The sequence below is a fragment of the Salmo trutta genome, chromosome 16 (genome assembly GCF_901001165.1).
Source record: "Salmo trutta chromosome 16, fSalTru1.1, whole genome shotgun sequence".
Lineage (NCBI taxonomy): Eukaryota > Metazoa > Chordata > Actinopteri > Salmoniformes > Salmonidae > Salmo > Salmo trutta.
The window spans coordinates 15,759,169-15,773,585 of record NC_042972.1 but is presented as its reverse complement, the minus strand read 5'-3'; the positions used below and the strand labels follow the sequence as shown (position 1 = coordinate 15,773,585).

The following is a 14,417-nucleotide window of genomic DNA, read 5'->3' as shown; positions in this document are numbered from 1 at the left end:
ATGCTTGAGAGCACCAGCTGTTCCGGATAACTGTGTGATAACGCTTTCAGTAGCCGATGTGAGCAGGTCAACATAAACAGGTCAACATACACAAAGCCGTGGGGCCAGACGGATTACCAGGGCGTGTATTCAAAGCATACGCGGACCAACTGGCAAGTGTCTTCACTAACATTTTCAACCTCTCCCTGACCGATTCAGTAATACCTACATGTTTCAAGCAGACCACCATAGTCCCTGTGCCCAAGGAAGTGAAGGTAACCTGCCAAAATGATTACAGCCCCGTAGCACTCACGTCGGTAGCCATGAAGTGCTTTGAAAGGCTGGTCATGGCTCACATCAACAGCTTTATCCCGGATACCCTAGACCTACTCCAATTCACATATCGCCCCAACAGATCCACATGCGTAATCTCAATCACACTCCACACTGCCCTTTCACACCTGGACAAAAGGAACACCTATGTGAGAATGTTGTTCATTCACTACAGCTCAGCGTTCAACACCACAGTGCCCACAAAGCTCATCACTAAGCTAAGGACCCTGAGAATAAACATCTCCCTCTGCAACTGGATCCTGGACTTCCTGACGGGCCGCTCCCAGGTGGTAAGGGTAGGCAACAGCATGTCTGCCACGCTGAACCTCAACACTGGAGCTTCCTAGGGGTGCCAACACTATCATTAAGTATGCTGACGACACAACAGTGGTAGGCCTGATTACTGACAATGATGAGACAGCCTATAGGGAGGAGGTCAGAGACCTGGCAGTGCAGTGCCAGGACAACAACCTCTCCCTCAATGTGAGCAAGACAAAGGAGGTCATTGTGGACTACAGGAAAAGGCGGGCCGAACAAGTCCCCATTAACATCGACGGAGCTGTAGTGGAGCAGGTCGAGAATTTCATGTTCCTTGGTGTCCACATCACCAATGAACTATCATGGTCCAAACACACCAAGACAGTCGAGAAGAGCGCATGACAACACATTTTCCCAATCAGGAGCATGAAAAGATTTTGCATGGGTCCCCAGATCCTCAAAAAGATCTACAGCTGCACCATGGAGAGCATCCTGACCGGTTGCATCACCGCCTGGTATGGCAACCGCTACAGAGGGTAGTGAGTACGGCCCAGTGCATCACTGGGGCCAAGCTTCCTGCCATCCAGGACCTACACTATATACTAGGTGGTGGTAGAGGAAAGCCCCAAAAATTGTCAAAGACTCCAGTCACCCAAGTCTTAGACTGTTCTCTCTGCTACCGCACGTCAAGAGCGGTAGAAGTCTAGGACCAAACGGCTCCTTAACAGCTTCTACCCCCAAGCCATAAGACTGCTGAAAATTGAATCAAATGGCCACCCGGACTATTTACATTGACACCCCCCCATTCATTTTTTACACTGCTGCTCCTTGCTGTTTATTATCTATGCATACTTTACCCCTACCTACATGTACAAATGACCTCGACTAACCTTTACCCCCCCACACTGACTCAGTACCAGTACCCCCTGTATGTAACCTCGTTATTTTTATTTTATTGTGTTACTTTTTATTATTTTTTACTTTACTTTATTTGGTAAATATTTTCTCTTTCTTGAACTGCATTTTTGGTTAATTAAGGGCTTGTAAGTAGGCATTTCAAGGTCTACACCTGTTGTATTCGGCACATGTGACAAATTAAGTTTGATTTGATTTCGTTCAGCCGACCCACATTGGAAAAATTTGCACGACCCAAATCACCATCTGTAGCCTATACTCTAAACCTCAATTGTGAGTTTGTTCGGATGTTTATATTTTCTCCCTTTTTTTGTTATCTTCTGTTGTCTTGCTTGTAAGATAAAATAAACGTTTGACTCCTCCAGTGGGTGACCCACTTTGGCCAAATGATTTACCCACCTAACCCAAATAACATTGATCTACCACATTCGTGATGTTGTTCGGAACCTAACACACTTCTTAGTTTGTTCCTATCAGGGGATGATTACAGTATAAGGTCAAATGTCAATGTACTAAAAAGGGTTCATCTTACCACAGATGCATCCTGACAGAATACATCCTGCCCTCAATGTAATTTCTCTTCTCCTGTAGGTCAACTTGAAGGAGCAGGGGCAGCTGATTCGTCAGGACGAGTTCCTGGTGTCCTTCAGAAAGAAAAAGTGTTTCCGCCACATCTTCCTCTTCCAGGACCTTGTCCTCTTCAGCAAAACTAAGAGGACCGACGTGGGCAACGACACTTATGTATATAAACAGTCATTCAAGGTATGCAGGTATACAAAACACAGCACAATATACCCCGAAACTTGAGCCAAAGCTACCTGTCACAGATCCCTCCAGAACATTCATTACGCACACCTGTCCCCTATTCCCACTGATTTGTATTTGTATATATATATGCCCTTTGGTTTCCATTGGGCGGTCGATTATTGTTACAATGTCCGTTGGTGCGTGTGAGTACCTGTGCTGTGTGTTTTAGCTTTCGTGCCATTGTGGATTGCGCAGATGATTACGGGTCTCGTTCCATGTGTTAATCATTGTGCGCTTGTGTTATTTATTCGAGGTACTCCTTGCTCTTTTGTTTGGGTTTCAACCCTGTGTTTTTGTATAGTGTTTGTTTGATCTTCGTCCCTGTGCCTTTACACAGCACGCTGTAATTTGGGGTATAATAATACAAAGATCTTACGCATTCCTGCGGCTGTCTCACAAATCATTTATACCAGCGTGACACTACCTTCCTAGGAAATCATTGAAACACATGCGTACGTCATAAAAGGGCCATGCCTTGCGTCACATGAAAAGTATTATGTGAAATTTCCAATTTGAGCAACTGTAGCTACCCTCCAAAAGTTTAACTTCCATGCCCACTTCCTCTATTGCGTGGAAAACTGTATATGATTCACTGTACGTTAACACATACCCTGTTTGTAAATGGAGAAGGAAACCTGTCTGTCTAGGTTGATTACTTTCAAAATATACGTACACTGTTATATCCACGTATAGTCCTTTATATGCCTTATAAAGGGTTTATGAACACTTCATAAGCCTTTACAAGTTGTAGTTAGTTTAAGACTATGTTTTCTGTTCTGACAGACCTCTGACATTGGGATGACCCACAATTCAGGGGACAGCGGGCTGTGCTTTGAGATCTGGTTCAGAAGGAGGAAGTCCCAGGACACTTACACCCTGCAGGCCGGGAACAGAGAGGTGAAGGACGCCTGGACCAAAGACCTTGAGCGCATCCTCTGGGAGCAGGCTGTACACAACAGAGGTCAGAGGTTACCCCTGAGATTAACCAGACAATCAGATCCCTCATGTCCGAAAATGATCTGGTCTGTATCTGAAAACATTACTAGCAGTCAAATCCTTGCTTGCCCGGTTCTTATTTCCTCAATTCCTCTCAAAGGGCATTAGAGGTGACGGTCCCATGGAAAGACTATGAATTGTCCCCTCCAATGCACTTTGAGAGGAATGGAAAACACAAGGACTGAGGAAGAAAGGATTTGCCAGCTTGGAAAGTTTTCAGATACAGCCACAGAGCTCAACCTACTATATTGTGCCCACACTCCCACTGATCTGAAAAGAGTTGATGGATTAAAGCAATGAATATTAAACCAACACTTTCAACTGTAGTCATGTGGAACAGACAATGAAAATAAGCAATTTCAGGCTACTGGTATACAGCTCCCATCACTTGCCAGTACTTGGCAAGCAACCAATCAGATTGTAGGACTTTAAGTGGAAGAAGGGAGGGTCTTGACGGGAAGCTCTTGCAGATCTATATTAAGCGCTGACATAATGTCCAAGACACACTGGTGGGATTGAGACTAGCACACAGCCATAGATTTGTTGGTTCTATGTTTGAGTTTTCTTATTGTGTTCCTCCCCTAGTAGGTCAATTACTTGCTTACTAAATACTTATTGCCATCCCCTTTGGGACATAGGTACGGCTACAAGGAACTCCCTCTACTTCAGGGCTCTCCAACCCTGTTCTTGGAGAACTACCCTCCTGTAGGTTTTCAATCCAAACCGCAGTTGTAACTATCCAGATTCAGTTTATTAACCAGCTAATTATTAGAATCAGAAAGTGGAAGGGGTAGAATGTAGTGAATTTGTTTGTTTGCCCATTATTATAGACCAAAATTGGCACAGTGTTCTTTTACGTAAATAGAAAAATATACCAGTTTTAATTGAGGACCAAAATGTTGAAATCGGCACCATACAGGCTGCAAAATAGTTAGGAAGAGATTTTCGATGTGCCGATTCTGTGGCACATGGTTTATGAATTCATACGCAAAACAACTCTTGATTAAAAGCATAGTGTTTTTCCAATTTAAATGATTATACAAAATTCTTGCCACAAACAGAATGTTATGAATATGGGGCGTACAACCATCTCAGCTCTGCAGATTTTGCTGCAAAGAGACAGAATCATTGGATCACTTGTTATTGCCCCTTTGTAGCTTGTTTCTGGTCACAGGTTCAAGAATGGCTGAAAAATCACAACATTTATCTAAAATTAACCCTACAAATAGCACTGTTGGGAGATTTGAAAAACCATAGTCAATCAATCAACAATAGAACAATACTTTTACTTTTAGTAAAAATATGTATCTTTAACTTACAATCTGTAGATACTATGCGGTTAGACAGGTTCAGAATACATTTGAAGAATCACAGCACAGTTAAAAAATATATGGCACATGGAAATCATTAGAGGGCGGTTTACAGAGATAGGTGGGATGGATTGAGAGTAGCTGAGGGATGGGTTTACAGAGATAGGTGGAATGGACTGAGAGTAGCTGAGGGGTGGGTTTACAGAGATAGGTGGGATGGACTGAGAGTAGCTGAGGGGTGGGTTTATGGAGATAGGTGGGATGGATTGAGAGTAGCTGAGGGGTGGGTTTACAGAGATAGGTGGGATGGACTGAGAGTAGCTGAGGGGTGGGTTTATGGAGATAGGTGGGATGGATTGAGAGTAGCTGAGGGATGGGTTTACAGAGATAGGTGGAATGGACTGAGAGTAGCTGAGGGGTGGGTTTATGGAGATAGGTGGGATGGACTGAGAGTAGCTGAGGGGTGGGTTTACGAAGATAGGTGGAATGGACTGAGAGTAGCTGAGGGGTGGGTTTATGGAGATAGGTGGGATGGACTGAGAGTAGCTGAGGGGTGGGTTTATGGAGATAGGTGGAATGGACTGAGAGTAGCTGAGGGGTGGGTTTATGGAGATAGGTGGAATGGACTGAGAGTAGCTGAGGGGTGGGTTTATGGAGATAGGTGGAATGGACTGAGAGTAGCTGAGGGGTGGGTTTATGGAGATAGGTGGGATGGACTGAGAGTAGCTGAGGGGTGGGTTTATGGAGATAGGTGGGATGGACTGAGAGTAGCTGAGGGGTGGGTTTATAGAGATAGGTGGGATGGACTGAGAGTAGCTGAGGGGTGGGTTTATAGAGATAGGTGGAATGGACTGAGAGTAGCTGAGGGGTGGGTTTATGAAGATAGGTGGAATGGACTGAGAGTAGCTGAGGGGTGGGTTTATGAAGATAGGTGGGATGGACTGAGAGTTGCCGAGGGGTGGGTTTATGAAGATAGGTGGAATGGACTGAGAGTAGCTGAGGGGTGGGTTTACGAAGATAGGTGGAATGGACTGAGAGTTGCCGAGGGGTGGGTTTAAAAGCTCATGTTCTGTAACAGTTATGACTGAAAACACTATGTATAATGTATCAGTATATCTATCTAGATGTAATGTATATAAAAATATCAAATTACTTTATTCTTACTCTGTAACTACTGTAAAAAAGACTGCCATTTAAAATACGTGTTGAATGAACATAAAATGAAATGAAATAAAAGTTGGAGGGAGGTGGTGTATGGGTAAATAATAATAATAATATTAGAATAAGGAGCGCTAGATTAGGGTTGGAATGAAAACCTACAGGATGGTAGCTCTCCAGGATCAGGGTTGGCGAGCCCTGCAGTCTACTTATTTGTGTCTATGGTATTATATTGTGCCTCACTCCAAGAATGGTTGACCTGTGACAGTTTATCTAGGTCAATGTTATTATTGTGGTTGCTTTATTCCAGAGATCCATATGCAGGAGAGGGTGTTCATGGGTATCGGGAACAAGCCCTTCATGGATATCCAGCCTAGCGACGCGGCCATCAATGACAGGGCAGTCAACTGTGCTCTGATGGGAAGAGGTACAAATCCATAGCATACTATAGAGATTACATTAAGACAAGTTTAATTCCATTGGAATTCAATTCATCCCATTATTATTACGCATTCATTCATCAAATGCATGTAATATTGGAATTAGACTATGAATGGAAAGGATATTCAGATGAAGAAATTCATACCATCATAGATGTTTTTCCCCAATCCTAGTTGTTCCTACTTTGGCAATTCTCTTGTTGTCTCAGTCCCGTCCTGTCCCATCTCATACAATTTGATATCATCTGGCCCTCCCAGAATCCAAGGCGTTGGCCTCCTCGGGGACGTCTGGCTTGCAGGGCGGGTTTCCTGTGCTGCGGCCAAACTCCTTTGGCTCGGGGAGCTGTTTGTCAACCTCCGGCAGCCACTCCTCTTCCTCCTCGGGGAGAGGGTCCCTGTCCTCCCCGACGGAGGGGTACCTGTGCGGCCCGAAGCTGAGGAGGGTTGCTGGGGGTCAAGGGGGGTATTCGGAGCGCCCTGGGGTCCTTGAGGAGGATGACATGGACCAGGAGAGCGGGAGTCAGAATCTACTGAGTGAGTGGCTTTAATAAGGAAGGTAGCATGTTTGAAATGTAAAGCATGCTAATTTGAGGGATATTGACTTCTTTTGGTCTTTCGATGGAAATGCTTAAGTTATCATTTGGTGACACCAACCAGGTAAAGAAAACCAAAGCATGAATGGTTGTCTTTCCTTGTCCAAATTCTGCTTAAAGAGTAAGGAAACAAATGTAATTTTGTATTTTGTGTGAACGATCACTTTAAGGCTCATGTGTCAGACTCTCTTCCTCGCATCAAGCTGAGGCATCTGATGTCAACAGCGCAATATTTCTCTTAAAACAGTGCAGAGGTGGAAGATGGCTGTAGATGACTAGGTAACTGCTGTTTGACTTCACATGAAACAAAACTACAGTTTTTAATCCTAGTGCTAAACTTGTGCATAGCAGCTAATTGCTATATGTTTGTAGAATGATAAGTCTAATATCGACTGAGGGGAATGAAGCTACAGCAGTGTCATAACTCTCCTGTGATGATCTGAAGGATCAGGTTACAGTGGGTCCGCTCTACAGCGTGCTCTCTCTCGTCGAGGGGGAGAGCGGGAAGTCAGCTGTTTTATGGTCAGTCATAAAATATGCTGCCCCTACGCTCTGTAGTGTTCAAGATTGGAATGTAAACTGTGGAACACAGAGAGACCCTTGGATATCAAAAGTTTGAATAAATAAACTATATTTATATGTTTGAGAATGTGGGAGTAGTCCGTGGACACTTAAGGGACAGTCATGACGAGTGTGTTTTATTTGGTGATGTCATGAAGGACAGGAAACACTCATTACTGTGTCTTTGGTTGTGTACACTTCTTAATTATGGGGTTTACATCTAAATATTGTGAAACGTATGTGATTAAACATGAAACTATTTGTGAAAAGATGTAATGTGATGTTAACCTTCTAAATGAGAAATTATGGGTTTTCATATAAAGTTAACCAAATCAGGGGCCACGCCCACGTGAGCATAGACATTATGTCGGCGTCATGGACCGCCCTTTTCTCAGAAGTGTATAAAACCCGCTCCTGACGAAATTTACATTAGACAAGAAAATATGGAGCTGACACTACATGCTGAAATGGTTAAGAACTACAACTCCATAAGCCACGGAGACCATATAGCATGTAGCGATGGCTACACGGCTGGAAATGGTTCAACTCTGAGACTATTGATCACTACAGAATAAGAGTAAATCCTAGACATAGTATTACTAGTCTGCAGCTGGAAATGACATAAATCTAGTATGAGAATACCGACAACCGCGGAAGCATCTATTTTATGCAAAGAACATCTGTCCGCCTGATGTATCCATTACAACAGAGCCGCGGAGAAAGCAACAACCACGAAATACATTGGGACTTCTGGGGAAGTTAACAAGAGAATCTCTGATGAACTGAATCTCCAGCAGACGGACCGGCGATTCCAACAGAGAAGACAACAACGACATACGGGCGTAAATATTTGCAATTATTATTGCAATTATTTTCGAGTGAGCGGCCGTTCATGTGCAAAGGATTAGCATATCAATTAATATAATTATCAACTGTGTTGTGAATCAATTTTGTCTCTCCCACGCTTTCGCTGTCTCCACCCCTTTCCATTGTCTACCAAGCCGTCATACCGGTTTAGCCCACTATGGATTTATCAATGCATTGAGTTAGTAACCAATAACTATGTTTGTTTATGTATTTCTGTGATCATTTAGTTAGTTAGTAAATAAATAATTAAGCCAATTTGTATATCGCTGATTCATCATTTAGGCTAGGGTTCGTGCAGATATCCAAGGGTTTGCGACGTTCAGTAATGAGAATGAGAACTGATGAGATAATAATGATACAATAATAGAAGACTAATTGATAAGATGTAAAAATATCTGAAGAGTCGATTTCGGAAATAGAGACTATATAAAAAAAATTCCGTGGTGCTGTGACTTCCTAGTTAATTAAAGTTTACATGATTAGTTTAATCATGTAATAATAATTACACAGAGAATTGTATTTGATAATAAAACAGTCTTCACATTAATGAATAGTCACAGACATGACAGCAGCAAAAGGTTACCATGGCTGTAATCAATGTTGCTTGTTTTCGCTGTTTTCAAAATAGCATTTTAGTGTTTCAATTGTGAAGAAATGCATTAAATTAGATTTAACTTGATCAAAATTAATTGGAAGGGGGGTGTGGGGGGGGGGGGGGGGTTGTCTGTTTTACTGTCTGGCTACTGTGGATGCCTCAACACAGACCAAATCTGGTCAAATGGGCTTTTGCCAGACAGGCAATAAATTCCATGTGTGCTTTATTATTAACATGAGAGGGGATCTATGTTCTACTATATGACATAACTACAGACAGAGAACTGCCAGGCACAAAGCAGATCAGTTTATTCTTTTAAATCAGAATGAATAAGCACTCCTACTCTGAGATGGTTTATGAATATGGACCCTAGTGTATACAGCCCCTCAATCCTTTTAGATTAGAATGTGGACAATAGTCTTCAAGTTTCCCTTCCTTTTCCAGTGGACAGCTCCGAGTCTTCGGGAGAGAGCGTGAGCGGCTTCAGCAGCTCTGCCTCCTCTGTGTGCGCCTCCATCGTCAGCCTGAAGGAGCCTCTAGCCCGCAGACCTGAAGACAACGACCTCCACAAGGCTAAGAGTCCCATCTGGTCTACAGTAAAAACCACCTCACCCTCGCTCCCACCCAAAACACCTGGCCTGACTAAGGATCCTCCCAAGGTGTGTGTTGAGACTAACCATGAGCTGTTAATTTTCCCATGAATATGATGCTATTAGGCTAAGTCATATGTTCACTTAACCATGCATTGATGTTGTGCACCGGACACCGGGTCCGCCTTTCCTCCTGTGTCTCCCCTCTTCATCTCTATCCCCAACTACATCTGTACAGTTTAAATAAAGCATTAAAAAAGTTGACCTTTAAAAAAAAGAATCATGCTGTGATGTCAATGGGAGGCATGAACTGATGTTCTGGTAATTTCCCCCACAGGTTCAAAATGCGGTCATTGGGAAGTCAACTGAGGTTTGAGCTCTGAGTTTGGTAAGTTTGTCTGTAATGATGACATCACTCTGCACCATCTACAGTTGGCCTGTATATATGTCTGGCTATTTTCTAATATGATTTTATGTATGTTTGTGTTGCATGTAACTATTTTACACATGGATGTTATTTGTTTTCAGTCATTTTCCATAGGTTATGAAATTCAATCTTATTCGTTTATCTTTTTCACAGATTTTGAATTATCCAGAACAGAAGGAAAGCATGATCTGTGTTACTGTATAAAGAGGAGTGTTATATGACTCTGTTATATGACAGTTACTGCACTCTACTTGTACCATTCTATTCTATTTGTTTTTATTTAATCTTTATTTAAACAGGCAAGTCAGTTACGAACAAATTCTTATTTACATTGATTTACAAGGATTTTATAATTTCCCATTAACATGAAGTTTTGTATTTTGTAAAAAAAAAAGAAGCATTTCTGTCATATTCAGTTTGGTTCTGATATCAAGACTTTCACCCATGATCATGTTGTTGTGTGCCTTATTGGACCATTCAATATGTAGTAAATATTCTTACCACAGAAAACCTGTGTTGGTGTGCATTACTTGTGTTGGTGTGCATTACTTGTACTTATGCTATGTTTCCATTAAAATGTATTATTAAATATTTGAGGACCAGAAAGTCTGGATTACCAAAGTGTTTTAGTATGTAAGGGTTTGGAAGTGGCTCCCAAATAATCTGACAATGTTAAGTCAACATAAACCAGTCTATGGGTCTCCTCAAAATGTCTTGCATATGAAGTTCAAAAAATGTTTTTCATATGAAGTTCAAAAATGATCTCCAAAAATAATCTCTTTCATACTGTCAGGTTTGATGACTTGCATGTATCACAGAGGAACAGGGAGGTTGTCTTCTATGACTGTGGGTTTTGGCATAGATATGGAAATATAGCACACGTTCTATCCTGGCAAATAACGTCTTCATTTATACCATCGGGCAGCACCATCAGAGAGTAAGAAGCGAAGCGATAGGGTTCTGTCCATGTCCATGTTAAGCAGATCATTCATTATTAAGCAAGTGAGGATGTTTTTGTATGGGAGGCAAAGAGAGAGTGTTAAATATAGTCAAGATAATAATGTATTGATGTTATGATGTGTGACGCTTATTTGATGCTCATCTTGATATTTATTTTAACCAAGAAAACACCAAAATAACAAACAGAAGAACTCACAAACAACAAAACAGTCTTGTCATGCTCACACATGCAAAACAAGAAACAATCTCCCACAAACACTAAACCAAACAATTACCCATATATAGGACTCTCAATCAGAGGCAACGAGAAAGCACCTGCCTCCAATTGAGAGTCCAACCCCCCATTAACCTACACATAGAAATACACCAACCCAGAGAACATAGAAGTACAAAACATAGAACATAAACCAAAACCCGGAAATAAGAAATCAAACGCCCTACTAAATAAACCACCACCCCGAACCACATAAAACAAATACCTTCTGCCACGTCCTGAACATAGAAGTACAAAACATAGAACATAAACCAAAACCCGGAAATAATAAATCAAACGCCCTACTAAATAAACCACCACCCCGAACCACATAAAACAAATACCCTCTGCCACGTCCTGACCAAACTACAATAACAAATAACCCTTATACTGGTCAGGATGTGACAGATCTAATAGAAGTTTTTTAATGCTTAGGTTGTTACGAGTGTACTGATATAAGTGTGATGCACGTGACATCCCGGCAGCTTTGAGAAAAAATGCTTTATATCGGAGTTAGAAATTAGAGACGGTCTATTCATAGCATCTCACTTTCCACTGATTACAGGTGGTTGACGTCAACGCCCCTCATCGAATATTCAAAAAAGTATTAAAATAACTAAATGTGTACACCAATCCAAAGAGAGGAATAGGCAGGAGCTTGACAGCTCGCTGTTCCGCTATGTGGACAACGAATCCCATTGTTAGGGCGGAGACACATGCTTCTCATCATTATATCCAGAATCTCTGCCGCCGGTGAGAGCTTTTCATCATTTTAAAGTAGTAAATGTTTTCTTCTTCTACTTCTACGAGTGTATTGCCATTTCGTAAATAAACTGGAAAGGTGCATACCTACTGTGCTGGAGTGTGTATAGTCTGAACAGGTATCTAGCTTAGGTTGGTAATTTACTGCCATCTGCAGTTATGGATTGTTTGCTCGGGGTTTAATTTAATTGGATGACCCCTCCTGCTGACCTGGATGGAATTTTGTGATCCTTTCTTAACCCATAGCACGTTCCACCCAGTTGATGACACTATCCATGCTAAAACGGGTTCTATCTATCCAGAGCCCTCTTTCTCTATGGTTTAGGGAGAATTTATGATAGCGCCGGAGGAGATGGCTGCCGTTTTATGGGCTCCTAACCAATTGTCCTATTGTGTTTGTTTTTTCACATTATTTGTAACTTATTTTGTACATAATGTTTCTGCCACCGTCTCTATCTCAGACTGGCCTTCTAGGCAGAGTTCCTCTGTCCAGTGTCTGTGTTCTTTTGCCCATCTTAATATTTTCTTTTTATTGGCCAGTCTGAAATATGGCTTTTTCTTTGCAACTCTACCTAGAAGGCCAGCATCCCAGATTCGCCTCTTCACTGTTGACGTTGAGACTGGTGTTTTGCGGGTACTATTTGATGAAGCTGCCAGTTGAGGACTTGTGAGGCATCTGTTTCTCAAACTAGACACTCTAATGTACTTGTCCTCTTGCTCAGTTGTGCACCGGGGCCTCCCACTCCACTTTCTATTCTGGTTAGAGCCAATTTGTGCTGTTCTGTGAAGGGAGTAGTACACAGCGTTGTAGGAGATCTTCAGTTTCTTGGCAATTTCTCACATGGAATAGCCTTCATTTCTCAGAACAAGAATAGACTGACGTCTAGAAAGTTTTTTGTTTCTGGCCATTTTGAGTCTGTAATTGAACCCACAAATGCTGATGCTCCAGATACTCAACTAGTCTAAAGAAGGCTAGTTTTATTGCTTGTTTAATCAGGACAACAGTTTTCATAATTGCAAAAGGGTTTTCTAATGATCAATTAGACTTTTAAAATGACAAACTTGGATTAGCTAACACAATGTGCAATTGGAACACAGGAGTGATGGTTGCTGATAATGGGCCTCTGTACGCCTATGTAGATATTCCATAAATAAAAATCTGCCGTTTCCAGATACAATAGTCATATCTGATCAATTTGATGTTATTTTAATGGACAAAAAATTTGCTTTTCTTTTAAAAAAAAGGACATTTCTAAGTGACCCCGAACTTTTGAACTGTAATGTAGATCGAGGTGCCTTGTAAGGATCAGACGGCGAGTGAGTAAATTCCCCTCTACCATCAGTCCTATTAGCCAATGGGTAATCATTGGATAACAAAATGGATGAGCTCCGATCAAGACTATCCTACCAACGGGACATTAAAAACTGTAATATCATACGTTTCACCAAATCGTGCCTGAACGACGACATTGAACACATACAGCTGGCTGGGTTTCGATCCATCGGCAAGATAAAACAGCTGCCACCGGTAAGACAAGGGGTAGCAGTCTGTGTCTATTTGTAAATTACAGCTGGTGCATGAAATCTAATACTAAGGAAGTCTCAAGGTTTTGCTCGCCTGAGGTAGAGTATCTCATGATAAGCTGTAGACCACACTATTTTCCAAGAGAGTTTTCATCTATATTGTTTGTAGCCATCTATTTACCACCACAAACCAATAATGGCACTAAGACGGCACTCAACGAGCTGTATAAGCAAACAAGAAAATCCTCATCCAGAGGCGGCGCTCCTAGTGGCCGGGGACTTAATGCAAGGAAACTTAAATCCATTTGACCTCATTTCTACATGCAAGTTAAATGTGCAAACAGAGGGGGAAAAAACTCTAGAGAACCTTTACTCCACATACAGAGATGCATACAAAGCTCTCCCTTGCCCTCCATTTGGCAAATCTGACCATAACTCTATCCTCCTGATTCCTGCTTACAAGCAAAAACTAAAGCAGGAAGTACTAGTGACTTGCTCAGTAAGGAAGTGGTCAGATGACACAGACGCTAAGCTACAGGACTGTTTTGCTAGCACAGACTGGATTTTTTTATGGGATTCAGCCGATGGCATTGAGGAGTACACCACATCTATCACTGGCTTCATCAATAAGTGCATCGATGATGTCGTCCCCACAGTGACCCTATGTACATACCCCAACTAGAGGCCATGGATTACAGGCAATATCCGCACTGAGTTAAAAGGTGGATATGCCGCTTTCAAGGAGCGGGACTCTAACCCGGATGCTTATAAGAAATGCCGCTACTCTCTCTGACGAACCATCAAACAGGCAAAGCATCAATGCAGGACTAAGATTAAATAGTACTACACCGGCTCCGACGCTCGTTCGGACGTGGCAGGGCTTGCAAACTATTACTGACTACAAAGGGAAGCACAGCCGCGAGCTGCCCAGTAACACAACACATCCAGACGAGCTAAAAAATCTTGCAGCAACAGAAAATTTGAATTATTATGTGGATAATAATTCATATACATTTTTCACGAGGGCAAATCAAGTCTGACATTTTTAAGTGGAAATTACACATTTTAAAAGCCTTTTTGACCTTGAAT

The 14,417-nt window shown here is 42.0% G+C and overlaps 1 protein-coding gene across 1 annotated transcript in view; it reads left to right on the top strand.

Annotated features, from left to right (window-relative positions):
- Positions 1-10,339, top strand: part of LOC115150170 (uncharacterized) — a 66,572-nt gene extending 56,233 nt beyond the window's left edge. The window contains exons 18-24 of the mRNA XM_029693162.1: positions 2,077-2,247; positions 3,076-3,253; positions 6,067-6,183; positions 6,455-6,730; positions 9,257-9,471; positions 9,740-9,790; positions 9,983-10,339. Of these exons, the coding sequence (XP_029549022.1) occupies positions 2,077-2,247; positions 3,076-3,253; positions 6,067-6,183; positions 6,455-6,730; positions 9,257-9,471; positions 9,740-9,778 (996 nt within the window). The 3' untranslated portion in view covers positions 9,779-9,790; positions 9,983-10,339. The remainder of the gene's footprint in view (positions 1-2,076; positions 2,248-3,075; positions 3,254-6,066; positions 6,184-6,454; positions 6,731-9,256; positions 9,472-9,739; positions 9,791-9,982) is intronic.
- The last annotated feature ends 4,078 nt before the right edge of the window (positions 10,340-14,417 follow it).